Source organism: Trematosphaeria pertusa (assembly GCF_010094035.1).
Source record: "Trematosphaeria pertusa strain CBS 122368 unplaced genomic scaffold BU26scaffold_25, whole genome shotgun sequence".
Classification (NCBI taxonomy): domain Eukaryota; kingdom Fungi; phylum Ascomycota; class Dothideomycetes; order Pleosporales; family Trematosphaeriaceae; genus Trematosphaeria; species Trematosphaeria pertusa.
In genome coordinates, this window is record NW_022987236.1 from 534,393 (window position 1) to 561,111 (window position 26,719).

Genomic DNA, 26,719 nt, shown 5'->3' on the forward strand with positions numbered 1-26,719 from the left:
TGTCGGGCGTTTAATCGGCCGACGCGTACAGACAAGACACGGATGTCTATTGGACGTCTGTTCGAGGTACTGTACTTCGTGCATACCACCAGGCTCTTCCCCCGCAAGCATCACGCAACTCGGCGTTCGAAACAGGAACCCTTTCTAGTATTACACCGACTTTGTGTCGCCCATTTCTTTTGATTTAGCGCACTCGAATCGTTCCATACGAATCACTACGGCTAATCCCGTCGAGTCTTCGCGCGAATAACTTCCATAACTGTCTCATCCCACGGGTCCTCTGCATACGGCAACAGAAAACTAAATTTTGATAGTTTCGGGCACCGTGCCACGAAGTCCTCCGCCATATCTCTAAGATTGTCCTCTGTATCGAATGATAGAGTGTATCGCAGCTCAGGCCCTGCAATCCCTAGATCCCATACTTTCGGGAAGAGTACAGTCCGCGGCCCATTTAGCGGGAGGAGCGTGAACCAATCAGGATCGCACGTAAGCCATAGACGTTCGAGATTGACACAGTGGCGACCAAGTGACTCCAGAGCGACGTGAGTGGGAAAATCCTTTACCGATCCGGGGATTCCAGGTACGTCGAATAGCAAATATAGCTCCTTCATGTTGACGGCACTGCGTGCAAGAGTCTCGATGTGTGAATCGTGGATATTGATGCTCCAAGGTCGCTCGGTGTACCATATGTCTTTGGCAATGCTGAGGCGAGAAAGGGAAGGACAGCTCTGAACAAGATGCGTGAGATCGTCACCATAGATCCGCATTCCTGCGGGAAACTGGATGCTGAGGTCGGAGAGCTGGGAGAATACTGATAGGTTGAGTAAGGTGGAGGAACATGTGGAGGACTCGATGCGGCGCTGATCAAGACAGAGGGTCGAGAGGCAAGGTTTGACGCGGTGCAAAGAGCGTAGGCCGGAGGCGGAGAGTCCGGTGCGGAGGGAAATTAGCCCTGGGAATGCTATGTCCTCTGCCGCTTCCATTCCATTGGCCCATTGTTCGAGGGAAGCATCTTCCAGATCGGGTATGGAAATGTGTTTCAGGTTGCCCTGCTTGGAAAGCAACTCCAACATCCACAGCTCCCAATCTCGTTCCCATGAGTCCGCGTCCGCCCTGATATTGAGAGACTCCAATTTATACTTTCCTAGGAACCTCAGAAATCCTTGTTTTGACACGCCATCCTCCGCGAAACGGGGTTTCAGTGCCAACCATTTCAGGCCTGGACACCGCTCACTCAGCATCTCCAGAAAATCATCACCAGCTGCATCACGCTGCTGAAGCGCGATTTTCTTGAGCTTTGGCTGTAGATACTGCGTCAATGTCGCTTCACGCTCCTCGTTCCAAATTTCCAACTCTGCAATCTCCAGCTCTTCGATGTTTGCCCATTCCAAGTTCAACCTGTGAAGCTCTTCATGATAACAATTTTCATCCACGTGCTCCCAGCCAACTAGAACTTCATCTTCGTCCTCTGTGTTAACCTCCTTCCCAAACCGCAAAAGCTTAACCAAGCCAGCATAAAACTGTCCACGTCGGGCATCGCGCCGTGCTATCCACACCAAGTGACGAACGTAGGGCGTCACGTGGCCTTTTGTGGAGGAGCCTACCCCGCATCCGTGCCACAGGATGCGGGCTGTGGAGTGGAAGAAGAGCGCGTTGATCAAGAGACAGGTGTGTAGGTAGCCGGCATCAGATCGGTTGCAATCGATTATCTGGGTTACGATTTCTGGGATTAGGAGAGCGCGGTGCATGATAGTCCTAGGAAGAAAGTATAGGATCTGGGATGCACATAGAAGTGTCTTTGGGGCGATGGCAAAACTGCGACCTGCTACGGTATGGTTGCGTAAGTTAAATAGGTAGGTTAGGAGTTTTAAGGATTGAAAGACGTGGACCCGGGTGTGCATCTAGACCTCGAATAAGGCAGATATATCAGTAGTTCAGGACTGGGCCTCCATGCCTGCGGCGCGGTTGGGTTGGTTGGTTGTTTGGTCAGGTTATTTATAGGTTGTATGCCCATGCCTGATAGGCCACGTAGCCGGCTTCTTGGCTGCTGGTCCTGCCGACTCCGGAGCCTAATTTTAGGTACTCAGCCTTAGGGCCTGGTTTGTCTCCTAGACTAGCACATGCAGACGCCACGCTACATCGGGTTGCTCCAGCTACGACGTAGCCACACGCTAAACGTAAAGTCGTGCCTCCCTAGCACCTCTACCCTTCTTGCTATCGCTCAGCCCGCAACAGTTCACCATCCTTCCTGAATAGCGGTGCATTCAGCCACTTCTTCTATTCTATAGACCACGGAGCTCTTTGTAGCCTTCCAAAGGCTTCGAGGCACTGCTTCTTCCCCACGTCGTCGATAATATTTCGTAATTCCTTCTTCAGGGTTCGATGCTGATTAATTTTCTCGTTTTGAGTCACCAACCTACAGAAGTTATGCTAACTACGATGCTGAAAATCATTCGACCGCTGCGCCGTAGCACTCGGTCTCAATATGGGCGCTTTCGCGATTCGTCTCCAATGCAAATGTGCTCTTCGTTTGACGAGATCTTCCAAGTTTGACATGAAACTAATACTTCGTGCCGTACCAAAAAGCCATCTACACAAGAGAATAGAGCCGTGCATCCAGCGTCGCGGGACTACATACTCTTCATCTTCACCTCGTCCATTTTTAAACTGCGTTTCGGTAACACGGAATCTTGGGGTCTCATATTGCCAAGTATACGCCAGGTCCAGCTTGGATGTCCATCTACAAACGCAATAGCATTACCTGTTCGACGTATATAGACCAGTGCTACATGTATCCCCGGCAAGCTTGCCACTCAAGCCATGAACCACCTTGCAATCAAGCGCACCGCTCGCCTTGTGATATCTACATATTTTCTAATATATCCATCATTAGCTACCTCCTCGTCGTGTTTCACTTGGTCCTCTCGATTCTGTTCGTCCAATTGCATGCTGGGAATCACGCGTTGCAGCGTATAGCCCTTGTCGGCAAGCATGGCGAAGAGACCAAGCTCGGCTTCCCAATGTCAGTAACGAGCAAGTTTTGTTTTGAAGATGTGTTCATACCGTAGCTGTCGGCGTTTTTTATCGCCGTGTCGAAGTCCATCTTCTTGATGCTGTGCCAGCTGTATGCACTGTTCACGTCTGGATAGTCTCCAATTCCGGGGACCGCGACCGGTTTGTTCGGATCCTTGATATCCGGTCGGGATGCGTGAATAAGCTATGTTTGCGTTAGCATCAGGTGCGAAACTTCTGAAACATGCAGTCTTACCTCATGTAAGAGAGTATGGGCAATGAGGGACTCAAAACCTTCTATGTCATGTTTAGTCCAGTCTTTGTTGTCCCAATCCAATTTGTCTTCAGTCAGGATGACCTCCATAGGATTGAAGATATCAAAATCATATCTTTCTTTAAAGACATAGTCACAAAGCTAGGGGTGAATCTCTTATATTAGCCCCGACTTGTTAAAAAGATATGCGCTGCCACTCACAACGACCACTACGCGGTCTTCGTTTTGGCCAACTTGTATATTTGATATACCGTCTCTACTAAAGCGGGTATCAACTGGACTACGGTGAAAGTGCTGTTGCGGAGGCACGTGTCAGCACTCGCATAGAGTCAAGTAGCGAGTTGGAATTGTGAAATAAAATTTCCATACCGTGTAACCTTTGCAGTCTCCTCCGCCATGGTCTGACATGTCTTGACACCAAAGCTTCCCGCGATATACCATGTGGCTGTCGTCACGAGTTAACACTGCGGACCATAGGGACTGTATGTTTGGTAATCTACTTCTTGTCGTCCATATATCGCTCGTATCCTAGCCTTTGGATTGTGACAAGTTTTCTCAACCGACGCGGACCGTGGACATCCGAGGGATCACTTCCCTCTTTGACTATGGGTTACCGACGGTGGTTAGCTGATGTTCATCATCATGTTCAGCATTACACTTACCTTCATCATTATCGCAAAAGATGCGAACGTCTGCCGGCTTGAGCGTTTCGAAGTTATTTGCTTTTTTGGGCACTTCAGTCCATGAGAGAATGTCGTCAAACGGTTCTTTAACCTTGTCAGCACTAGCCCCTGCAGCCCGATGATGATACGGGACGTAGACGAACCTTTGATTCTGTTGAACCGGTCATCTGAACGATCAACCTTGAAGATCTTCTTCACGACCCTTTCGAAGTCGTTGTCGGTGCTGGAGGCAAGGCGTGTTGATGTGCTTCTGGCGTTTCTCATAGCTAAGTCCCAACCACCTTGCCACTCTGGCCTATTCTTGCAAGAGTCATCGACGTAGTAGGTCTTCTGCGCCTGGACAAGGACGGGAGTCATAATAATTGATACGAGCGCGGTCAAAGCTGAAAGATGACGCATGTTGCCGTAAGCAGAGTCATTATTCTGGCGAGCTGCACGCCATGCCCCTACATGCTGAGCATATATATATATATACACTGCACATCGTCAACCAGCCGCACGCGACGCCGCCCAACGAACGTGTCCAAAGTGCTACTCTCGTGAGAAACGAACACTGAGTATGAGCCTCGTAAGGACACAACTCGAAACATGATTCCCTGTTCCTCAAGGATCGCCATAGCCTCAATTCCGCTTGTTGACTTGTCTTGCTTCGAAGGAGGGCATCCAAGTACTAATGTGTCGGCGTGAAAAAGCGAGGCTAGATTGCCGGATGAGTGACTTCGTCGTAAAGTTCCATCCATGTCACAACCCATCCTACTATGTTTTGGATGAGCCTTTCGGAAACCCAACAGCTCCCGTGCTGCCTCCTTTGCCGCAGCTGAATCTTGACATGTGATGCGGAAGGCTGGGCAAAGTCGTTTGATCTGCTCGTTTTCGTGACGAGGATGATTTAAGTTTGCTACGTATACGGCTCCAGCATAGAAAAAGACACATTCTGCAATACACGGGCAGGTGAGTTATTATGAAAGGATGCGGCATGGAGAGACCCACAGCGCAGTGCTGCTTTCGATGCCTTTGGTGGCGTTCTACGCCGCTCCGCTTTCGGACCCCAACGGCAACACCATGATCCATATGGATTCGGCAATCGCGTGAATGATTGCGGCAACGCGAAGTCCTACCCACGCCACAACTTCTCTTTAACCCTAAAGAGCCAACATGCCATATGGAGTCATTCAATTCGCTCGACGTCTTTGTGAGGAAGATGCAAATACCACGTATATAGTTCTAGCAGAAAGAGGCCACGTTCGAGGTCCGCACGCCGTACGAGCATAAAAAAAATGCTCAACAGTGTCGAATATGACACGATGGCCTCTCTCCTTGAAGACCATGAGGGTTGTTCCTGCTATAAGAGACGCTTCAAAAGCTGCGCTTCGAGGGAATCTAAAATCTTGACATGGTTTATACTTCCACACAGAACTATAATTGCTACAGCATGCTTTCCTCCATATTGCTCTTAGCTACAGTAAGTGCAGACTTGGTGTCGGCTCAAGCAAACCCCAACGTCGCGGCCATCGACCCAACAAAGTCTGGACAAATTGGTGTTAATCCCGTTTCCATCTACCCTCCCGAATCCTATCGCGTACCTCATGCGCACACACAATACTGGGACCAAGGAGAATCGACGACCAAGGTATGGTTCCCTGCGTTTCACTCATATGAAGTGATTGTGAACGCGACTGACGCACATATCAGTGGATCGGGGTGAACACTGAGTATTTGACCGACATCCCATACGTCACAACCGTCGACAATACACCGACCGTAACGACCGCACCAGCGAACATTGCTGCGAGCATAATCACCACCCCAACCGACGGAGCTTCAATAGGTGACATAGCAATCACGTTTTCGGAAAAGTTAATCAACGACCTCAACGATATCGCCGCCGAAGTGGAAGCAATACCATGCGGACAAAGGAAGCGCACGCCTTCATGCGCCGCGCGGGTGGCGGAATTCGCAGAGCGTACGAATGCAGAGCTCCAACCAGGCGGACGATTGGCCTACGTCGTCGACAACCCAACCGTACTGGTCTCTGCGGCAGACATCTCATCTATTGTCAGCTTTATCACAAACGCTAGAGTACGGGCCATAGTCTCACTGGCGGTGATGTCCTACCTGATTTCGAAGGTCCCGGCGAAGCTTCCATCTGTCTTCAGGCTGATGAAAGACATGGCGATTACTGGTGGGCTGGGCAGCGAGGTACAAAGCTGTCCGCCAATCGAGCTAGGATGCGACGGATGCAAGGGCAATACCTTTGGGATTTGCGTATTCCCATGGGCTGGGTGTCCTTGCAAGAAGACTAAGCGATGCCCCGATCCGAACCCAGATTGCGACAGTGATGGGTGCCAGGGCGACAGCGATAACTTCTGCACAAACAAGAACAAGGGCTGCGCATGCGAGCCGAGTGAAGAGGAAGGTCAATGTCCGGAGGACGCGGGGGAATATCCGGATTGTGATGAATGCGGCGGCAATGCTGGCGATTTTAAGTGCAAAGAGGTAGATATACGCAGTAAGCGCTCATTCGCGTCACAGCTGACATGGATCGCAGGAATACAATGGCGCAAACGACTGCCTCTGCAACGAGCGTTTTCCCGTCGGCGTAAAACCATTAAAGGACAAGGTGGATTACAGGCTCGCCCGGAGCTTGATGAAGGATTTCGTCCCTCACCATGTTCCCGAAGACCCCGCAAACCATGCATGCAATGATGAAGGCGGCTACTGGACGTCTAGGGACAAACTCGCAGACTTTGCAAAGAGATTTTGCACCGACGACCATACCACTGGGAGAACACTTAGCTACCGTTTCCCGGGTAAAGGAATGGATGATATGACAAATGCGGTCACGGAGACCTATACCATAGACGGTGTCGATAACACAGTAGTGCGCATCTACGGCTTCGTCGACGGAGGCTCGGAGGATTGCAAAAACAGGTATCCAAATGGACTGGACATCGAGACGGACTACTGCATCGACGCTCTCTTATTCGTGATTGATCAATGTTAGCTTTACACCATTTCTAGCCTGAAAAGCAAAGTACTAGAACAAGGCTAACATGTTAATCTCTAGGTTTAACGGGAGACGAGTCGAAGAAATTCGGAGGAGGTGCGAATATCAGATGCCAGTATTACAACATCACGCCGAAAGAGAAGGTGAACAATGATATTCAGCCTCCCGGGCAGGTACCGAATTCTTGTTGCGTTCACGGCGTTGACGAGACGTGCTGTTAGGTGTGAGTGATGACAGGTCAGTGTTTATAGCTAGAACGACCCGTAATGGAAGCCCTATTTGCAAAAGTTGTGCATCATCATCATTTGTATATTCCTCCACACACGGAGAGCTCACGAACTTTTTCAAGTGCTTCTACAAGGCCGGACCATGAACATCGAAAGGCCCGCAGAGCCATACACCCGCGTCTCCATGACCAGATCCAGAAGTCGATCAACGGGTTTGCCTCAACAGCTATGTTAGTCTTTCCTCTCCAAAGGTGCTGAAAAGTGGAAAACATACCGTTGCGGGCGCGTCAGAGAATGAGTGCACTCATATTTCGCCTGCCCACTTTCCCATATGCACAGAGCCGTTTCTGTAGTCCTCTTCCACTCGAGTCCATCATCACATCCACAGCCCATAACCACTCGCTAGAGGTCTATACCGAATCCAAGATACCATCTCCATCTCCATTCCATGCAACCCGTTTGGCAGTTTGGCAGTTGGCAGAACCCACGCAAGAGAAGCAAAAATTGGAGAAAAAGATCACGTGCTCTGATGCTCTCCTTAGAATGCGTAGAGTCCTCTCATATTCCAGATGGCCTCGTCCACCATCTCCGACGTCCAGTTGCCCGTCAAGTGTCCGACTATGCTCTCGCGCTTGTCCCTGCTCAAGACCAAGAATCGCTCGATGAGGTCTCCGTCGATAAAGCTCTTGATGGGCGTGAAATAGCTGCGGAATGCTAGATGGTCCCTGCCCGACAGCGGCGTATCGTCGATCCGGAGCTGCAACTCAAGCTGCTGAAACATCTTGTGCTGGCGACGCGATGAGAAGGGAATGAGTGCACCAAGCGTGCCTTGGAGACCAGCCCAGAAGATGACGCGCTCACCGCCAGACAAAAGAATAGTCCTCTGGATAGCGACTGGGATGTCGTTAGCGAAGTAGTGGCTGACTAAATCGAGGCGGTTGGCGGTGCCGCCCAGGTAGCCCTTGTCCTGCAGAAGGTTCAGGCCATCCGGCGACTCGTCAGACGCTTCCGAGACCTTGGCCGGACATCGCACTAGCCATATGTTGCCGAACTTGTCACCCCCAACAGTAGTCTCATAGTCCAACATATCCGTGCACGTGGTGTGGCGAGCCACGGTGTCATCGGCGAAGGGAATGAGTCGATTCGGATGGACTTGATCCTTATGGACAACGTAGGTAACGGACTGAGCCTGATCGGAGACGACGAGTCGGCTGCCCTGGGTCTTGAGGCCCGTGATCCGGGTCGGCACGCAGTTCGGAGTCATGGCTTTACGAAGCAGAGAACGCATACCACAGTCGTAAAGAGCAAGATCCGAACCGATGCCAGCAATAAGCTTGCCTTTGAAAGCGAGGAGAGCCAACGGAGGCTCAGGTACCTCCGTCTCGTGCAGCAACTCAAGCTCCCTACCATTCGGCGAGATCTTGTAAAGCTGGATCGAAGCAGTGCTGTACTTGTAGGGTGTAAAGCGAAGGTCCTTGGCAGTCCCGACGGCAAGGCAAATATCCTCTGGGCGGCTCTCGAAGTAGACCATTGCTGCGCTTACAGCTGACTTGTTCTCTTCCAGCTCGACCGTATGAACGACAGCCTTCTCACTTACAGGATCCACGACCTGAATGCAAGACGCCCACCGACCTTGCGCCCTTGGGTATCCAAACTCCGCCGGTGGCAGTTCGTCAGCTCCGTGCCCATTGAGCATATCACCGTTTGTCTGCTCGGGATTCATGGTACCGTCAACACCATTCTCCTGGGCGCGTGACTGGTCGATAAGGCCTTTCCTGGTGCCGGCGCTCATAGTATTGTTCTCGCTCTCAATCACATAGAAAACGCCTAGTTCATGGTTACCGACAAGCTTTCGTGGGGTGTACTTGAGCGCAATCGCTTCGTATGTCGTGTTGTCGTGCAGATCGTTGAATGTAAAGATCCTAAAGGACGTCAGTAAAGCTATTGTAAGACAGGTCGACGGGGAAAAGCGTATAACAATGCTAGGCTCAGTAGGAACAATTGGATATAAAATATGACCTTCATGGGGAATCAAGGCAAAAAGTAGTCATCACGTAGCAAACAAAGAGATATAGAGGGGAGCACTTACCTCAGCTCGCTAGCACTCACGCAAATGATGCCCTTGAACGCTGAGCCTTCGAAGTTCCAGGCAGACTTGAACGGAATATAGTTCACGGGAGTGAGCTGAAGCACAGCAGTGCGCGGATGTGTATAAGCGAGCCAAGGTCGGGACGTCATGGCTAGAACCGCGGGTTCGCCTGCTGCGTTGACACGCGCAAAGGTGATAGGCTCGGGACCAAGGAAGCGCCTTCGGGTATCGCCAATATCTCCCGTCATCTCGTCCAAGGCAGACCGGATATAGACGCCGCTTCGAAGGCCGATATGGAGGTACTGGCTATAGCCCCGCGGTGACTTGTCGCTCATGTAGTTGATGGTGAGGCCGCTGGGCGGCGAAGACAGACCCTGGACTGAGATGCTCCTCAAAATATTGCCTTCCATGTCCGGGCTGAGGTTGTATATCCGGACCGTCTGGTCGCTGCAACCAACGGCCATGAAGATGGCTCGCACGCTGCCCTCCGGGACGTCAGGTATGGCAAGGCAGTTGATTGTGCTGTCCAAAATGACCTCTTCTTCTGCCATCGCAAGCGACCCATCAGAGTCGCACTCGAAGTAGAGAATTTGCCCCGAGCTGAGCGCGATCGCAACCTGGCGGTTGTTGGTTGCGCAGGCCACAATTGTTCGATGGGCCGGCGGGTGCCAGTCGGTAAGGCTAACGTTTACAGCAGCCGCGTCACCGTCGGGGAACTGGATGCCCTGGATGTGGCGGATGCCTTTGGGATGTATTTGAATGACGCAATCCTCGCCAAATTGCTGCACACCGAGTGTATTCGTCTCCGCCATAAAACCAGTGTTTGAAGCTTCCTCGACATCGTCACCGATCTTCAAGACGAGGGTCCTGCTATGTAAGCAAAGAATGATGAGCGTGTCTGTCTCGTCTTCGACTGTCAGCTTCGTGGTCCACACATGGGATGCGGTCTGTGGCAGCGGCGACTCGATGAGGTCGAGAACCTCCAGCGCATTCCTAGTCGTTCTGAATGAACTCCGACCGCCAGCGCCGTTCACTGTGTAAACTTGGGGTGCATCCTCCATAGCGGGGTTCGACACCTCCATGTCCATGATCGGATTCAGGCTGGGAATTGTCTCTACCGGCGTAAGGTTGACAAGCGAGCGCGGCTGGAAGAAGGGTGGGGCATAGTCCGCAAGCGGGTCGACAGGAAACTGCGTGCTCTCGAACACAGGATCCTCTGTCTCCTCGCCGAGAGATTCGAGTTCGTACAGGACCCTATCTCCAGATTCGCAGGCGGCATACACGAAGCCAGCTCGCAGAATGCAAATGCTTGTCGCGATGGGAATGGTGTCAAAATATTTGATCTTTATATTCCAGACGACGGCACTGCGCACGTCGACGGTGAGCTTAAACACGTCGCCATCGTCGGTCTGCAACAGGTAGAAGAACTCGCCACCTTTGAGCGTATACAGTGTCCCTGTTACGATGATGCGCTTGCGGTTTGGATCCTCGGTGGCTCCTTCTCGGCGCGGGATGGCCAATCGGTGCACGCTTGACGACTTGTTGAATATGCGCCGGTAGCTGATGTTGTCCTCGCCACAGCACAAGACTCCACTCGGCGCATTAGGGCCACCCGGCACGCGAAAGAGAGCGTGTGCCGTACGATCGACGGGTTCAGACCACTTTCGAACAATGTGGTTCAGGCCGAGATCTAGCTCGTAGTAGACCAGCTCCTTCTTCAGCTCGTGGTAGGCTTCTCCCGTGGGGTCAGCTTCCGCGTTGGAGTAATCGAGCTCGAGCGCAGCGAACATGGGGTTGTCATAGCCCACGTCCAGGCCAATGAGGCAGTATACGAGCGTCATGGGCTTATGCGCTTCGAGAGGAGAGGAAATGGCAATGCGCGTCTGGCCGCTCCGAGTGAGGATGTAGACCAGCTTGTTCTTCTCCGTTGATGCAACCATGATGGCGCGCCCTTTCGGGTCCACGGCAAGGTATTCTCCCGGCACAACTCGACGGATGCCTGACTTGCCGAACGTTTCGAAGTGTATTGTCCTGAACTGGTGTTCCTCGGGCATATACTCGTATGTGACTAGGCGGCCCGAATCGGTCGTTATGACTATGAAGTCTGTGAAGCTTTAGCATATATCCACATGAAGCCAATCTCTATTTCCGCCGCGCGCGCCGAAAGCGAAAAGCTCGGCGGTGCCGCTGCGCCTTTGAAAATCACTAAACGCCTTTGTGTATCTGACGCGGGTCAACGCACCTTTGGTGCCGCCTGCAAGCCGGAACTTGGCTATGCGGCGGATGATGCCAAAGACATCCTGGGAATAGATCTCTTGGAAGCCTTTCTGCCGCCGCGAAACCTCCAGGATGGCAAGCCGCGAGCCATTCGCCGTGAGAATCTGCTGCTTGCCGTTGCCGAGAAAATCGCCGGAGATGGCATCCTGTGTCGCGGATGGCTGCTTCACCGTCAAGGCGTACAGCGACATGGTGGAGAAGAGCGACATGGCTGCGGCGGTGGGCGCGCGCCCAGGCGACGGGTGGTGACTCGAGGGTGCAACGCGCGGAAGGTTCGCGGTCGGTTAAAATGACGGTGTGTCGTCGTAGAGAACAGTCGCGCAGGTGGGTTGGCCGGTGACCAAGGGATTGAGGGCGGCGCGTTGCGTCGAGGTCGAAGTTTGTAGATTTACAGGCGAGCTTCTACCGTCGGCCGGAACAACTCGACGCCGATAGCCAATCAGCGCTCACCGCCTTTCGCCCCGCCGAACTTTTTCGAAGCAACTGTTGGTCTGGCATCCCAGGACACCCTCCACTATTGCGCCGCTATGAAGCGCAAAGTGGGCGCCCTCGAGAAGGTCGACGCAGACCTCACCAATCTGTACGCTCCCCACAAACTGAACAATCCCACTTCTAACTCTGCGCAGCCAATACAAGGCGCGCCGTGATCCACCTTCCTACGAAGAAGACTTCCGGCGGCAGTACTCCCAGTATGAAGCGCTGCGCGATCTGCTGCTCACAAATCCCTCCTCTTCCGCCGACACCGGCGTTGTCCGCTTCACAGAACTGGTAGACTTCATAGCGCATTTGGCCGAGTCGTATCCAAACATTACCGCCAAGTTCCCCGACGACTTGATCCACATCCTCTCCTACCACGCCGAACTGGAAAGCGATCTAAGAGATAAGATTGTCTCCGCTTTGGTGCTTCTTCGCAACAATCATGTCATAGACTCTTCGACGCTTCTAAACACCCTCATCCCGATCCTCGTCGTGACTCCGAGCAAGTCCCTCCGCGCGCTGCTTTTCCAGAAGATCGTTTCAGACTTGCGCTCCGCGAATTCGAAGGCGACCCAGCACCGGCTAAACCGAACTATACAGACAGTCTTATTCAACCTCTTGACTTCGGACCGAGAAACCACGAAGGGGCTATGGAGTGTCAAGATCACACGAGAGATGTGGAAGCGGCAGATATGGACAGACGCCAAGGCAGTGGACATCATGAAGGAAGCATGCTTGTCCGACAACGAAAAGGTCATAACAGGCGGCGTCCGATTCTTCCTGGGCGGAGACAGGGAGCGCGAGGAGGCGGCCGACGAGAGTAGCGACGAAGAAGGCGTCGACCTGAACAAACTCCGCCACCAAGCCGGCATCAACAAGAAGGGTAAGAAGGAGCGCGAGCTGAAGCGGGCGGCGGCCACGGTAAAACGAAAGGAAAGGAAGAAGAATGCGCCACATCCGCTCAACTTCTCGGCCCTTCATCTCCTCCACGATCCGCAAGGCTTTGCCGAGACTCTCTTCAGCAGACACGTCCAGAACTCGAAATCCAAGCTCTCTCTCAACGCTAAACTCGCCATCTTGAATCTCGTTTCCAGGCTCGTGGGACTCCACAAGCTGACAGTCATGTCCTTGTACTCCTACCTCCTAAAGTATCTCACCCCCCGGCAGGCCTCAGTCACGTCGTTCCTCGCCATATTAGCGCAAGCAACGCACGACCTGGTGCCGCCAGATGTAAGTCAGTCCGGTGATACGCACACCAGACATTTGCTAATCATCCTACCTCCTTAGGTCCTCGAGCCGCTCATCCAGAAGATCGCGAACGAATTCGTGTCAGAAGCATCAGCAAGCGAGGTTGCGGCAGCGGGGCTGAACGCTATCCGAGAGATCTGCTCTCGGCAACCTCTAGCCATGAACGACGTCCTCTTGCAAGACCTAGTGCAGTACCGGAAGTCGAAGGACAAGGGTGTGCAGATGGCAGCTCGGGGCTTGCTGAGTCTCTACCGCGAAGTAGGGGCTGAACTCTTGAAGAAGCGCGACCGGGGCAAGGATGCCACAATCTCGCTCCGGGCCGGCGAAATGAAAGAGCGGCGATACGGCGAAGCAGCGATTGGCCAAATCGAAGGAATCGACTTGCTCGAGAAATGGAAGGAAGAGGAGCGGCGGAAGAAGCGCGAGGCCGCTGGCCTACCGCCCGATGCCGCCATAGACGAGGAGGAACATGCAGCGGACGACTGGAAGAACTGGGAAGTTGGATCTGACGATGACAGCGACTCGTCTGGAGGCTGGATAGACGTCGAGCAAGACGGCGACGACATCAACATCAGCGACAGCGAAGACGGCAAAGAACCTCCCCCCAAGAAAGCCAAACTGAGCAGCGAGACGCCCGGCCCCACAGACGACGCGGAGAAGGAAAACAAAGAAGCAGAAGCGAAGAAGATCTCAAAGCTCCTCACCTCCACCATCCTCACCCCCGCCGACCTCAAGCAACTCAAAGCCCTCCAAGAGTCGTCCGCCATCCGCTCCCAAATGCCGTCCAGCAAGCGCGCCGCGCTCCTCGCCGCCCGCCACACCGACGACGCCATCACGGCCGAGACCATCGAAGCCGCCGGCCTGCTCTCCAAGAAGACCTCCAAGGAGGAGAAGATCGCCATGGCGAAGGCGGACCGCGACGACAAGCACCAGAGCACGACGGCGAAGCGGAAAGAGAAGAAGATGAGCGAGGGCAAGAGCACGACTAACAAGGAGAAGGCGAGGAAGAAGAACTTTTTGATGACGCTGGGCAAGGCCAAGGGGAAGAATAAGAGGAGCTTGGTGGATGTGAGGAAGAGTTTGAGGGGCCATGTCGAGCGGCAGAAGAAAGGCGGGAGGAGGGGGAATAGGGGGTGAGTATGTGGGAGGAGATGGTGGAGGAGGGACGGTAAACTGGGAAAAATGAAGTGTGAGCTTGATACCCGAATATAAGAAACTCTTGCTTTCGAGGCTACTTACATACCATATGCCCGCGCCATCGTCTATAACAACGTCCCACGCTGTGGCTGATACCGTAGCTTCCGAGCTAGCGTTATACCATCCCCTTCTCTTCTAACAGCATATCGACAGTAAATACCGACACGGCATACCATGCCCGCCACTCCCCTTCTAACATCTATCGTATGAACAGCAGCGCCGAGATATGCACACATTCAGCCACAAAAAATCCCAAACATATCCACCGTCCGTCTACCTATGTGCACAACCTCTCCGGCGGCGGCGCTACTCAATCGGAACGTCCTTGTGCGTAAGGCTCCGAGCTCATCGGCGAGCAGCTTGCATGTACATCCGCGACGCCGAGCCCCGCACTCTTCTCCCAGAGACTCGAGTCGGCTGATAGATACTGGCGCACTTGCTCGTCCTGGCTGCGCTTTTCTTGCTCGGCTTGCTGCTTCTGCCCAATATCTCCCGGGAGGAGGACAGGGGCGTCGCTGTTCTTCGTCGCATGCGCATGCGCTCCGTTGATGTTGCGCGCAGTGCGTGCGGTTGTGGGGGATACACCAGTCTCCGTAGAGGTCCTGCGGCGCTTGCGGCCTCGACGCGCGAGTTCGTCTTCAGCGAACAGCCAGGACTGAAGGCGGGCGTTGGACACAGCGGCGAACATCGCGATGTCCTCCCGCAGTCCTTTTTGGTCGGTGGAGTGCGGGTGGCTCTGGAGGAGGGACGTGAGGAGTTGCGTGTGCTCCAGCAGCTCCGTCAGGCTGCGGTATCGGTCGGAGGGATTCTCCCGTCCGGATGCGCTAGTCCCTGGATCAGCACCAGACGGAGTGATTGGCGACTTGGAGCTGGTTCGAGGAGCGCTCGCGGTGGGTTTGCTGGTTGGCGGCTCGTCCTCGTATACTGAGCTGCTCGTCTCGTCCGGATCGTCTGAAAGACGTCGCTTGCGCGCGCGAGGACGTGAATTATCTAATATGTATTGTACAGCGCGCTTGCGGAGCAGCTCCTCAGTTGGGTAGGGGAAGGTTGGAGGGCCGTAATGGGGAGCTGGATAGGATACGCCATACGGATGGTATGTGGCCTGGGCGGTTCCATATGTTGTAGGAACATGTGCTGAAGCAACTGGGACAGCGGAATGCATCGAGGAAGCATTCGCATACTGGTATCCATACGGGCCTGTTGCAATCGCACCAGATCGAGGTACCCCTGCCTGCCAATTCGTAGATGCGGCTCCGGAAACTGCATTGCTCCAACCGGGTGGCTCTGGTACATTATTCTTTGCAGCCCACATTTGGTATATGCCATGGTCGTGGTGGCCACCGACGGGACCAAGGATGCGAGCCCCGTTAGGAGTCACGAGCGGTACAGGTTTTGGTCTCAGAGGCCTGTATAATCGGGTTGGCACAAAGTAATCAACGCGCTCTTTGGCGAACCTATGAGGTGGGGGTGGCTGGAGCGTTTCGATATCGATGGGATTGTTTGCGCTGCCGGATGATTTTGCAGGTTGGGCAGGCGTGCTCGGTCCGTTGGTGGATGGTGTCTGCACATCCGGTGTAGAAACTTCATGTTGTTCGGTACGCTCTGTAGTGCCATGCGCAACGTGACCTGGATCTGGAGCATCGGCCACAGAAGTGAAGGAGTGTGATCTAGCACGGGTTGCTTGTGCTGGCTTCGGGGCTAGAGCGAGAGGTTTGCAATTATTGGCCTCCCAGTCTTCGACCTGCTCGCCGGACCTCAGAACACGAATCGTGTCTCCTTCCACTACCATGTCGCCTGGCGGTGTCGAGCCGTTCGTTGCGGGCGTTGCCTTTCCACCTTCCAAGTCAGCAAAAGTCATTTTTGCTTTTGTCTCTCGAGCTCAATAGAACCGACACTGCACTCCGCAGCGTGAAGGCCTGCGCTTCACACACTGCAATCGTGCAATTCCGGCGGGCTTTCTGATTATGTAGCGAGAAGACACACTACCGCTTCCAGAGGTATATTGACAGCGCGCAGAGGCAATAAAGCAAGATGAAGAAGCCTCGGAAGGCAAAGTGAAGAAGAAAGGTGGCAACCCTTGAGTGGTACAAGAATGACGAATGAGTTTTCGTTGTTGCCTATGCGTGGAGTTTATTCCGGGAAGGTGCGAGGTTGAGTGCAGTCTAAAAGGGAAGGCGCAGTGGTGGTGGTTCGAAATGAGAGCTCGACGGCTTGGCGGCGAGATCGCTTAGCATTAAGTGAATGCGATCCTTGAGCTAAAAGTGTCAGTGAGATAGACATTGTCATAAGGGAAAGGACTGGGATGAATTCCATAGGGAACATACCGCATCAACTCTCCCTCCCCATATCCTCCACTCTACCTCTTCCCCACACCCAAGAAAGCCCTCAAGCATTCCACCTCTTCCCCATCATCAACCTCATTAACAACGCGATCAATCCTGCCTTCATCCCATGCATACCCCAGCCAAAGCAGCACGCCCACATCTCGCATCACCCCAACATCCCCCAGCCTAACTCTCATCCCCGGCCTCTCTTCCACCAGCCGCTCCCAAAAGAACATCCTCAGCTCGTCCGCATTGCCATAATACCACCATTTCAGCCTCGTACGGGCGACTGTCCCTAGGCTCTCGCTCGCCAAGCAATATCTTGACGGATATCCAAGCAAATGCTCCAACCCATAAAGACACGTCCCGAACGGCAGCCACTCGGCCTCCGCCCAGTCCACCATCCCCGCGATCCGCCAGGTCTCCTCATCTACTAGAATATTGCTCGGGATCAGGTCTCCATGGCACAGCACGACAGGAAAATCTCTTATACTCATCAGGCTCTTCAGCGTCTCCTTCGCTCTTTCCCTCAGCGCACCATCAGGCAGCTCGCGCGCCAGCTTCTCAAGCTTTGGGAGGATTTCCGCGCCTACTTTCCCCGTGCACTGCGCGAGCCATGCGGGACCATCGAAGATGGGCGAATCCTCGCGTATGCGCGGCGGTGTGGATTGGGGAGAAGGCCATGCGCAAGCGACGAAGGTTGCGAAGGAAGCTACGAGGTTCTGTTGCTTTTGGCGGGTTGCCGGGCCCGGGGTTGGAGAGTGCGGCCGAAGACGTGAGAAGGGTGTTCCCTGGAGCCTGTCCATTTCGAACGCTTGCAAACGGCCCGGGAGATGGACTGTGAGTGAGCGTATGGTTGGTGCGAAGGCACCGTAGGTTTCCTTCGCAGCGCGCAGGATGCGGAGATCCAGGCAATGTTGCGAGGGCCGTATCTGGACGATGGAGGACGCAGACTCTTCGCGGAGAGGAGAATTGCTGGAGTCGTCGTCCTGAGGTCCATCGCTGTGGGTTGCAGAATCTTGCGGTCCTGGCCGTGAAACGAGCAGTGTGAAGCTGCAGTATCCCTGGTCTTTGAACTCCGCCACGATACAGCCGGGATACCGTTCCTCTACAACTCTTGCACAAACATTCCGATCCGTCTCTTGCAAGCCCATGCGCTCCCAAAAGCTAGTTTCCAAATTTGGCGACATGATGGTTCGCCCGGATGCAACGGCGAAAGAACTGCGGCGGACATAAGATTAGTTTACGATAGGGCTAGGAGACAAGGAGCGAAAGTCGGGAGCCAAGCTGGGCCAGCTCGGGAGATAAGCTGCAAGCCATCGTGGATAGCATTAGACCGAAGTCCAATCGCCCGGAAGCAAGTATTGTGGGATGGAATGAGGAGGGAGGGGAACGATGATGGTTCGTTGGAAGCCAGCACGTGGAGGCCGCCTCGGATCTGCAAGTGTGGGGTGCAGGTCGCGTCACGTAATGCATGAGGGAAGTCCGCATCAAGCACTCCGGCTTGGGAATTACAATAATACTGCGATTAACTTAGTGGTAGTAATGGAGCCGATAAGGACAATCGTGCAGGTACTGTCTTTTCTATACAATAAACCCGATAATGACCTCGTCGCCGCTATGGTTTTGGCGCGGTTCCAATCGTGACCCCTCTTCTGTGCCAGCAAAAGCAATTTGGACAGCCGCCCTCCAGGCTTATGCGCGAAACCAGACGCCGTAACACGAAAATGCTCCGCCGAGGGATCCTTCCCTCAAGCGAGGAGGGGGCAATAGCAATGCGTGCCCCATAAGGTTCTATCTCTCATAGCTCCTTCTTCAAGAAGTGCTCAGGCGCATGGTCCGTCTCGTAGTCAACATGCACATACGCGCGCTCCACGTTCGGCAAACTCTCCAATTTAATCTGAAGCTCCTCGGCAATATCGTGCGTTGATCGTAGTGTGTCATCGGGGTCCATGACGACGTCGACCTCGACGATGAGGCGGGGCCCAGAGTGATAGGCTCGAACGGTGTCGATTTGCTTGATGAAGGGCGAGTGTGTCATGGCTGGAATCCCAATCAGCATTTTCCACCAGAAGGGTTTGATAGAGACGGTCGTACAGATATACGTGATCAGCTGCAGCGTCGGCGTATCCGCCGTGACTCCAATGAGCAGCTGAAACTCGGAATAACTCGTCCTGGACCAGAGAAAGATGATCAAGAACGACAGGATAAGGGCACCCATCGGATCCAGCCACCACTTGAGCTTCGCACCACCCACACTCGTGAGCACACCAAACCCGTTAATGAACAAGTCATTGCGGTGGTCCTCCCACAAGATGCGCACCTGGCTGTACTTGTTCCGCAGCGCCCAGCAGTACAGAAACAGACTAAATTTCGTCACAAAGGCAATGCAGACGGCAATCACCGACGGCAGATAGAATTTGTTAGTCTCGCTACCACCGTGCTCGGCGATGGTGCGTATCGACTCGACGATGATTACGACGGACACGGTGATCATCAGGAAGCAGAAGAAGATGTTGCCGGCCGTCTCGATGCGCGCCTTGCCCGAGGGGAACTTGCGCCCGTCGACGCGCTTGACGGCGCGGTTGGACAGGATGAGGGTGAGGTTCGACAGGGGGTCGAACAGCGAGTCCGCCATTGTGGTGAAGAGGGACAGCGATCGGGAGGATGCGGCGGCGTAGAGTTGGAGGACGGCAAGGATTATGTTGGCGGCAAAGCTTCCCACCACGGCAATGCGGTACTTGACGTGGTTTGCGCCCTCTTCTTCCTTTGCGTCGCGCCGGTGGTCGTCGACGGGCTTGAGCAGCCGCTCGATGTTCTCGTTCTGCGCTTCGTAAAACTGCTCTATTCTCCGCGCCCTGTGGGCGGTTTTGTTCAGCGTTATCGGTCCGCACCCATCACGCTTCCTCGATGTGTTCGCGCGGATCTGAGCGAGTTCGAAGGGGGGCTTGAACGCGGCGGCGAGCCGGTACGGGTCGTTCTCGCGCGTGTACTGCGGCAGCGACTGGCGCTCGACGTCGCTCTCTCGGCCTGCGACATGGCGGGCAACGGGATCGTGGTCGTCGGCGGCGGCTCTGGTGGTCTCGACGGCGGTGCTAGAGCCGTCGTATCTGTTTATTGCGGCCTCGGAAGCGGCGGGGTGGGGGCTTGCGGTTCGTTCCGAGCGTGCAGGATGGGCGTGAAACGGGGACGGTTTCATGCTGATAGCCCTGTGCAGATCCGGTTCCGAGCCCATGATGGCGGTAGACAGCGGACGGAATATGGGTAGAGGGGAGAATGATGCTGCTGGCCGCTGTGACGGACGGCGGTGAGAAGATTGCTAGTGATGCTTGGGACCAAGGTCCATCGTGAACTGCCAAGCGAGAACGTGTGGGGAAGCTTTGGATGGGCTGCGACGTTGGGTCCCGACGGTCAAGTCATCATGAAGGCATCAATTGAATATGTTTGGCAGTGTAGACGCTCTATAGCACTTGTTTCCATGAACCGGAGGCGAGCGCGACCTGAAGTTCGCCGTCGAGAGGCGTCCATGCGTCGCATCGGTAGTTCGCGCGATCCCAATTAGGTAAGGTCCGGAGCTCCATCCAGTCCTCAACCTTGGAACCTACCACTCGCCTAGCAAAGCCCTATTTCGAAGACTTCATTCTCCTTCTATCGGGCCTCCCGGCTTGTGCCTTCGCAAATACTGCTGCAGCCAGAGAAAATTGCCCAGCGTCACTGCCTCTCATGAGCAAACTGAGCGCGGCATCGGAAAGAAGGAGGCATGACTTACACCGAAAGGACCGCCAATCGAAAAGGCCAATACTTAGCCCAAGACGCAGAATCTCGCTGACAAAGTGTGACCGATACCGCGGGTGCTTGCTCGAGGCTGCGCCGCCGGTTAGTAGGCTAGCAATAGGTTAGCGGTTCGACCACAAATTGCGAAGAGCCGGGCTCACATCCACAGATATACATAGTGTGCCACCTTCCAGAACCCAAGATCGATCTTCCGTATGATAGCGTGGAGCCTCTTCATGTCCCCGGCATTCGCTTCATCATCATGCTGTATCCGAGATGCGACAGCTCGAAAGTGTATCTTCGCCGCTAGGTGAATTGCCTTTTCTATTTTGCCGCCTGTTGAAGAGGGTATATGTTCGCTGGGACTGTCATCCTCTCTACTGGTCAGACGCATCCAGTACTTCTCTCGGCGGACCTTGAAGAGAGGGGCCTCTTCCGAGGCGGTGTCTGGATCGAAGGCCTCTACACACAGCATCTCGAAAGCATCAAACGCGTCCTTGAGGATTTCGAAGCTAAACCGCAGCTCTGGTATCGGCCTGGCAAATCCGGCGTCGTTCAAAACGCGTAGCGGCGACTGTGGATACCAGTTCTCGAGGCTGATCGGTCGCATGTCCCGGAGGATCGGGTCCGTGATGTCAAACATCATGGGAGGCACGTTAGAGCATGATGCGTGCATCATATCCTGGCTGGTAGAGAATTAACTCATGGAACCCAAGCTCTATAACCTACTTACAGAAGTGCCATCTCGCTAATATGTTGTCCTTGATCCGAGTGGAAACTGTTGATTCCTCCACGCGTATCGAGCATCTGTCGTAGGCCTCGTAGGTGCATGCCGATGAGATCGCTCCCGCGAAGGTTCTAAAGCTAGTCAGCAGTTGTCTCAAATCCCATCGGTCGTCAGGTCGCCTACTTCGTACATACACATAGATATGACCGCTGCAATGTTATCATCGCAAACTGCAGTCTCGGGATTCTTGAGTGCCGTGTTAATGAGGTTCAGGATGCGGTGCTTGAAGTAAACATGGTCATTTCCAGCCATGTCTCGAACAGTATCTCGATATGCGCAGTAGAAGAGAGCGGTGCTCAGCAGGACCTTCGAGTTGACGAGGGATAATCTCTGCCAATAGATAACGGGGTTGACAGGAGGAAGACCGGGTCGCTCTATGTAGAGACTTGAGGTATCTTCATGCGTTGTTAGTAAGTAACATCAACGCAGTAGACTCATTCCTTCATTGGAACGGAAGCTTGCGAGTAGAAGGAGGCGCGTACAGTGTGAGACCAGCTCAGTCATTCGATTGAACAAGCTCTCTGACACCCAGGAGGCATCGGAAGGGCTGTTTGCATTCTGATATGCGGGGTACAGAAGACGGGGCTGCTGCGTCAGAACGGGAGATAGGTTGTGCCAGAAATTGCCATTGCTGTCGAAGGAGCTTCTGAGGTTCGTTTGAACGAAGGCCGAATAATCGCGGACGGGATTTGATGGGAAGTCGCCACTGAAAGGCCAACGGCTAGATGCCTGCAACCGATTATTCGAGAGTATGCTATATTCAATGCCAACTGTAGACTCTTGCGTCCCATGCAAGGGATTGGTCTCAGAACCGGATAAGGGATTTGAAGGCGGAGGCCAAGGTACGGCACCGTCAGTGCCGTTGATAAGGGCGGGGTACTCATTCGTATTGTCATGGGGAGCCTCGCTAGAGGGTATTGCACGTAAGAGTAAGGATGACTGGGGATGAAGGCCCAGTTGGGAGTTTTCGTCGTCCCGAGTAGTTGCCGTCTGGGGCTCCGAAGGTCCTGAAGTGGATAGATTCTCTTGTATAAGTCAGCCACAGCTCAAATATCTTCCCGTCTCAAGGCAACGTTCACGTACGGTGGCGCCGTTGCTTCGCTTCTCTTCTCCTCCTTTGGGACTCGCGCATAACATGCGACTTGACAAGCCCCGATCTCTCCGGTCGGGCCCCTTTGTGGGGTACGAACGTGAAGTTCACCATCCTCGGTCACCCTGCGTCGCCCAGAAAGGCAAATGTTGGTGCTCGACACCGACAAAGCTATCAGACGGCCTGTCCCGAACGAGCAGAATGATTCATTTACCGGCGAATTATCAGCATGCTAAGTGCTGCGATCGTACTTTTGCCGAATCAGAAATCTCACAGTTCGTCTTGCCATGCTCAAGATCGAACCTCGTGTAGCCAGAATGATGTTTGCCCACGGATTGAACCTGGATCTCAGGCTGGTCGTTTCGAAGAAAATCCTTGATATGATAATGGGGATGAGGCTCTAGACACCACCCTTTTGATGGAAATGTAGAAAGCGCTCGCAAGGCTGAATAGCTGAAGAACCCCTGTAAGGCTCCATACCGGATCGGTAAACACAGTAGCCTCGTTAGGAAAATGTACTAAAATGCTTGCAGCTCGGAATCCTTCAGAGCCCTGTATGTGCAGAGGGCCGGTGTATGGAGGCACCCTACTGGTGGAGAGAGGCGCTTACTCGTGCTGAGTGTTCATGGGCTCGGCGGATTGGGGAAAAGCATCCCGAAGTCCTTCGTGGGGTAATGATAGCGCGAGTGAGGCTCTGCCCTCAGAATGACGGCATTGAGTATAAAACCCGCTGCAAAAGAACAAAGAATAGAAGATGAGGTGGGTGCAAGGCTGAAATGTGGGGCGTACGGATTCAGCTATTCCTAATTCAGACTAGCATCTTTCTCAGGCTTCATTTCGCCCGGGCCATCTCGCCTCGAACCTGCCCACCCCACTCGTATACCACTCGAAGAATCAAATGCCACAATCTTGAACCGCTCCCAGTCCATTGAAGGCATCCAGGACTTTTCCACTACTAAAACCTCAAGACGTCGTGGAGCTTGTCACCCGATCATGCACCCGCCGTGCCGCAATCCGCTTGCTCTTGCGTGGAGGAGCGGGAACCACTTCTTCATCGTCATCCTCAGAAGAGCGGGCACGCTTCCTGCCGGTTTCTGCCGTGGGTAGTTCGATGGGCTCCGTGGTAGCGCTCGTGGGCGGTTGTTCCTGAGGACTAGGATCCACGTCTTCGAACATGTTGTCGCCGGCCCGCGGCAACGCGGTATCGAAAGGATGGTCACTCGGTGGCGGCTTGTAGCCCTTTGGCGTCCGGCCACGGTTGTCGCATGGTACAGAAACGACTTTCAGGCCGATATAGCACTTGCGGGCGGCTTTCTGGGCCTTGCGGTTCTTCTTCGCGAAGTCGATGCGCAGGAACGTACGGCGAGACTCTATTTCGCTGTCAGCAGCTGATCCAACTGCGGGGTGGAGATCTGTAAAGTACCTGCGACAGTGGCATTGGTGTTTTCCTTGGCGATCTCCGCCTCGATACGCTCTTCAACGCATGCGTTGCACCAAAAGTCAGCTGCGGATTGCGTCCCTACGCGCTGCTTCCTTGCTGCAACATGATAGCAGTTAGAACCGCATAGCTCGTTAGCAGTAGCGGAGGTGATTATGTGGCCGCAGCTCAGGATATGCTCCACCTCCTGGGAAGGATTAAGGCAAGGATCGTTCTCGGCAGTGACCTTGATGCGCGGGTAGGTGATCGTTTCTTTGACTGGCCGCATGGTTGAGTGTTTCTGAGTAGACGGTTTCTGGCCCATGGGTAAGACAGAGGACAAGAGGCGGAGGTAGTGATTTCGCTGGATTGGTGCGCATGAATAGGAGCGAGACTCGGACGATGGCGAATCAGTATGTGGGAAGATCTGGTCGAAGAGTTGCGAAGATATCTGGTTGAGGCCAGGACGCTGGCAGCAGGGAAAGAACATATAAGCGACACCGAGCTTATTGAGAGAATAGAATGGCAGAGGACAATAGCTTCAACAGCGGCATCCTAGTTACTAGCGGCGGGCGAAGGCGTGGGTGCAACGGAGTGAAGGAGGCGCATCACAGACGGGATATGGCAGAGGTGCCCTTACACCAAGTCATTCACCGGAGTTGCCTCACCAAAAGCCAACGCACGTAAGTGGAAGTCATTGTTCAGCTCGATTTTCTACTATCCCGCTCTTGTTCCTATGTCCACAACACTAACTCTTCTATCCTGGACATTGTGCGCTATCCATAAAAGCACAACACCTCCATTCTACCAACTCAGATTAAAAATGTTCCAGACTACGCTTTACTCAAGGTCTTCACTCAATCCGAGCACCGAGCCGCGGTTCATTCCACGACCAGTCATCCTCCAAATACTCGAACGTTCACATCGAACCGCCGTATCAGACCCCGAGCTCAAACAGGACCCCGATCAATTATTCACCTTGGCATCCGCATTGAGCAGATCGAAGATGTCTTCAATCCTCAGTATCAGTCAGCATACACAGGCAGCTACCCCTGAACCAGCTAACCCACCCAAGCAGGGCGCCAGCGAGTGCGACAACCCCAATACGCATCATCACTCTCTAAAGTGCGGCCATACCGTCCAAACTTCCACCTCCTGGCCCTCAGTCGATGCACCGAAATCCGCCTGCTCCTCTGCCTGCGTACCACGCACTTCCTCCTCCAAGAACAGGACCTTCGTTCCGTTCATCTGCTCCGCCTGCATCGAATCTACCATCCGACAGAACTACATCAAAATCTGGAAAGAGTACCGCCACGCAGGCTTCTACCCATCGTGCAATGTCGACACCAACGTCGGAGTGTGGACATATTGCGCAGTGCGGGACATGGTGGAAAGCGGGATGAGGATGGCACAGGGCACCACTGGCGTGTTCCTGCTCGATTACACGAAGGACTATGAGCACATTGACTTCACGCTGTCTTTGGCGGCTGAAGCCCGAGAGCGGTGGAGCTTCCGTGGACGGACGAGGCGCGAGCGGAGTCGTAGCCGGTCTCCGGAGCGGTTTGACGAGGGTGAAGAGTGCGAGATGGGGAAGGCTCGGAAATCGGCACTGTGGCGGCAGAGGTATCGTGAGAGATCTCCGCTTAGGCCGACGTGGGATCCTATCGTGGATGAGTTGGCTGAGCGACTTGGGGATGCGAGGGTAGGGCTGAGGAAGGATGGTGATGTTCAAGGGTTGTTGGAAGGCTTGGGAGGTCTGCTCACGGGTTCAAACGCGCTTGAGGAGCGAAAGGGTGAGTCTGAAGCGAGGAAGTCCTGAGATTGATCTCCGGAGCCTAATGCGCTATTTTCTTGCCGACTTGTATGGCTCGCGAGTGGACGAGCATCCTTCCCAGTCGGTTGTCACGGAAATTCTAAGTCTCTTGGTGAACATGACCGCTCTTTTCATGGACGCCCATGTTCTCCTCCACACATTGACTCTCGTCCCTTAGTGCGATATCCAAGGCACTAATCCACTAGTCCACATAGATACACAATGATAAGTTGCCATGGTATTACTCCAGCGTGCCCTCACTGCAGCATTGTGTGCACACGCTGGGCATCCTCTCCACACCGTCTTACATATATATAAAATTCTCCACCCCTGTTCCAGTACTGCCTTAGTTTCGCGATCATCCCTATGCGCGCATCAACTATCGTCAACGCCATGGAGCAGATCTCACTCTACTACAGAGAGAAAGCATGGTCCTACATACCCTGCAACGCAGTGAGCCCCTACCACGATCTCCGTTGCGGCCACCGCATTGCAACGAAAACCATCGAGCCCTGCGGGAGCAACTGCACCCATCCAGACCAAAACTTCCCCTTCATCTGCCCGACGTGTATTATCTGGCAGGTAGTATTAGGCCTAGGGCTCGAAGAGGAACAAGACGAGAACGAGCCGCCGATCGCCCAGCTGGAGTGTCTAACCATGGAGGATGTTGCTGAGCCTACGACCCCGACCGCCGGTGCGTCAAAGGTAGACTGCAAGGTGGCGGCGATCGCGGGGGAGGAGATTCAGCGGCTGAGGAAACAGCATTTTCGGGATGCTGGCGCTACTGCGCGAGTGTGTGGCATTGCGCAGTTCCTGAGGGACTTCCCGGAGGCAGTCTGTCGGCCGAGGAAGGAGGCGCCCAGAATGCAGGATGTGCTTGACTTGCTGGGAGCCTTGGGTATCGAGGAGTATCCGGAGGTTGACGAGCTGGGCGAGATATTGAATGCGCTGTCGACGAATGCGGGCGGTTCGTAGGCGCTAGGGGTGGAGAAGGCTCGGGTAGGGCCTGAGTAAGTAATAGAA

General features: G+C 54.0%; 11 protein-coding genes across 11 annotated transcripts; 4 read left to right on the forward strand and 7 right to left on the reverse strand.

The window, feature by feature from the left end:
- Positions 1-221: 221 nt before the first annotated feature.
- Positions 222-4,368, reverse strand: BU26DRAFT_611118 (uncharacterized protein; the record flags this gene model as incomplete). The annotated part of the gene is made up of 9 exons (XM_033836042.1): positions 222-1,775; positions 2,898-3,013; positions 3,064-3,217; positions 3,269-3,427; positions 3,488-3,580; positions 3,656-3,731; positions 3,787-3,889; positions 3,949-4,053; positions 4,113-4,368. 9 exons carry the CDS (start codon positions 4,366-4,368, stop codon positions 222-224), a joined length of 2,616 nt encoding a protein of 871 aa, XP_033676292.1.
- Positions 4,369-5,362: 994 nt separating this feature from the next.
- Positions 5,363-6,973, forward strand: BU26DRAFT_511723 (uncharacterized protein; the record flags this gene model as incomplete). The annotated part of the gene is made up of 3 exons (XM_033827326.1): positions 5,363-5,599; positions 5,662-6,465; positions 6,518-6,973. The coding sequence occupies 3 exons, from the start codon at positions 5,363-5,365 to the stop codon at positions 6,971-6,973; spliced, it is 1,497 nt and encodes a 498-aa protein (XP_033676293.1).
- Positions 6,974-7,741: 768 nt separating this feature from the next.
- On the reverse strand, positions 7,742-11,778 carry BU26DRAFT_572132 (uncharacterized protein; the record flags this gene model as incomplete). The annotated part of the gene is made up of 3 exons (XM_033834209.1): positions 7,742-9,125; positions 9,293-11,396; positions 11,535-11,778. 3 exons carry the CDS (start codon positions 11,776-11,778, stop codon positions 7,742-7,744), a joined length of 3,732 nt encoding a protein of 1,243 aa, XP_033676294.1.
- Positions 11,779-12,071: 293 nt separating this feature from the next.
- Positions 12,072-14,524, forward strand: BU26DRAFT_611120 (SDA1-domain-containing protein). The gene is made up of 3 exons (XM_033836043.1): positions 12,072-12,149; positions 12,196-13,276; positions 13,334-14,524. The coding sequence occupies exons 1-3, from the start codon at positions 12,097-12,099 to the stop codon at positions 14,429-14,431; spliced, it is 2,232 nt and encodes a 743-aa protein (XP_033676295.1). The 5' UTR covers positions 12,072-12,096; the 3' UTR covers positions 14,432-14,524.
- A 97-nt stretch (positions 14,525-14,621) lies between these two features.
- On the reverse strand, positions 14,622-16,444 carry BU26DRAFT_525466 (uncharacterized protein). Its single transcript, XM_033830512.1, has one exon. The coding sequence runs from the start codon at positions 16,347-16,349 to the stop codon at positions 14,802-14,804; it is 1,548 nt and encodes a 515-aa protein (XP_033676296.1). The 5' UTR covers positions 16,350-16,444; the 3' UTR covers positions 14,622-14,801.
- Positions 16,440-18,193, reverse strand: BU26DRAFT_469500 (uncharacterized protein). Its single transcript, XM_033825316.1, has 2 exons — positions 16,816-18,193; positions 16,440-16,746 (listed from the first exon to the last, which is right to left on the reverse strand). The coding sequence occupies exon 1, from the start codon at positions 18,003-18,005 to the stop codon at positions 16,848-16,850; it is 1,158 nt and encodes a 385-aa protein (XP_033676297.1). The 5' UTR covers positions 18,006-18,193; the 3' UTR covers positions 16,440-16,746; positions 16,816-16,847.
- Positions 18,194-18,337: 144 nt separating this feature from the next.
- BU26DRAFT_469501 (cation diffusion facilitator 1) lies at positions 18,338-20,295 on the reverse strand. The gene is made up of 2 exons (XM_033825317.1): positions 18,913-20,295; positions 18,338-18,858 (listed from the first exon to the last, which is right to left on the reverse strand). Exons 1-2 carry the CDS (start codon positions 20,048-20,050, stop codon positions 18,617-18,619), a joined length of 1,380 nt encoding a protein of 459 aa, XP_033676298.1. The 5' UTR covers positions 20,051-20,295; the 3' UTR covers positions 18,338-18,616.
- A 157-nt stretch (positions 20,296-20,452) lies between these two features.
- On the reverse strand, positions 20,453-22,844 carry BU26DRAFT_611124 (uncharacterized protein; the record flags this gene model as incomplete). Its single annotated transcript, XM_033836044.1, has 7 exons — positions 22,460-22,844; positions 21,859-22,401; positions 21,500-21,771; positions 21,323-21,447; positions 20,751-21,275; positions 20,585-20,700; positions 20,453-20,529 (listed from the first exon to the last, which is right to left on the reverse strand). Exons 1-7 carry the CDS (start codon positions 22,578-22,580, stop codon positions 20,453-20,455), a joined length of 1,779 nt encoding a protein of 592 aa, XP_033676299.1. The 5' UTR covers positions 22,581-22,844.
- Positions 22,845-23,429: 585 nt separating this feature from the next.
- BU26DRAFT_572138 (uncharacterized protein) lies at positions 23,430-24,172 on the reverse strand (the record flags this gene model as incomplete). The annotated part of the gene is made up of 2 exons (XM_033834210.1): positions 23,430-23,836; positions 23,890-24,172. The coding sequence occupies 2 exons, from the start codon at positions 24,170-24,172 to the stop codon at positions 23,430-23,432; spliced, it is 690 nt and encodes a 229-aa protein (XP_033676300.1).
- A 534-nt stretch (positions 24,173-24,706) lies between these two features.
- BU26DRAFT_611125 (uncharacterized protein) lies at positions 24,707-25,702 on the forward strand (the record flags this gene model as incomplete). Its single annotated transcript, XM_033836045.1, has 1 exon — positions 24,707-25,702. The coding sequence occupies one exon, from the start codon at positions 24,707-24,709 to the stop codon at positions 25,700-25,702; it is 996 nt and encodes a 331-aa protein (XP_033676301.1).
- Positions 25,703-26,089: 387 nt separating this feature from the next.
- Positions 26,090-26,671, forward strand: BU26DRAFT_572140 (uncharacterized protein; the record flags this gene model as incomplete). The annotated part of the gene is made up of 1 exon (XM_033834211.1): positions 26,090-26,671. One exon carries the CDS (start codon positions 26,090-26,092, stop codon positions 26,669-26,671), a length of 582 nt encoding a protein of 193 aa, XP_033676302.1.
- Positions 26,672-26,719: the final 48 nt, after the last annotated feature.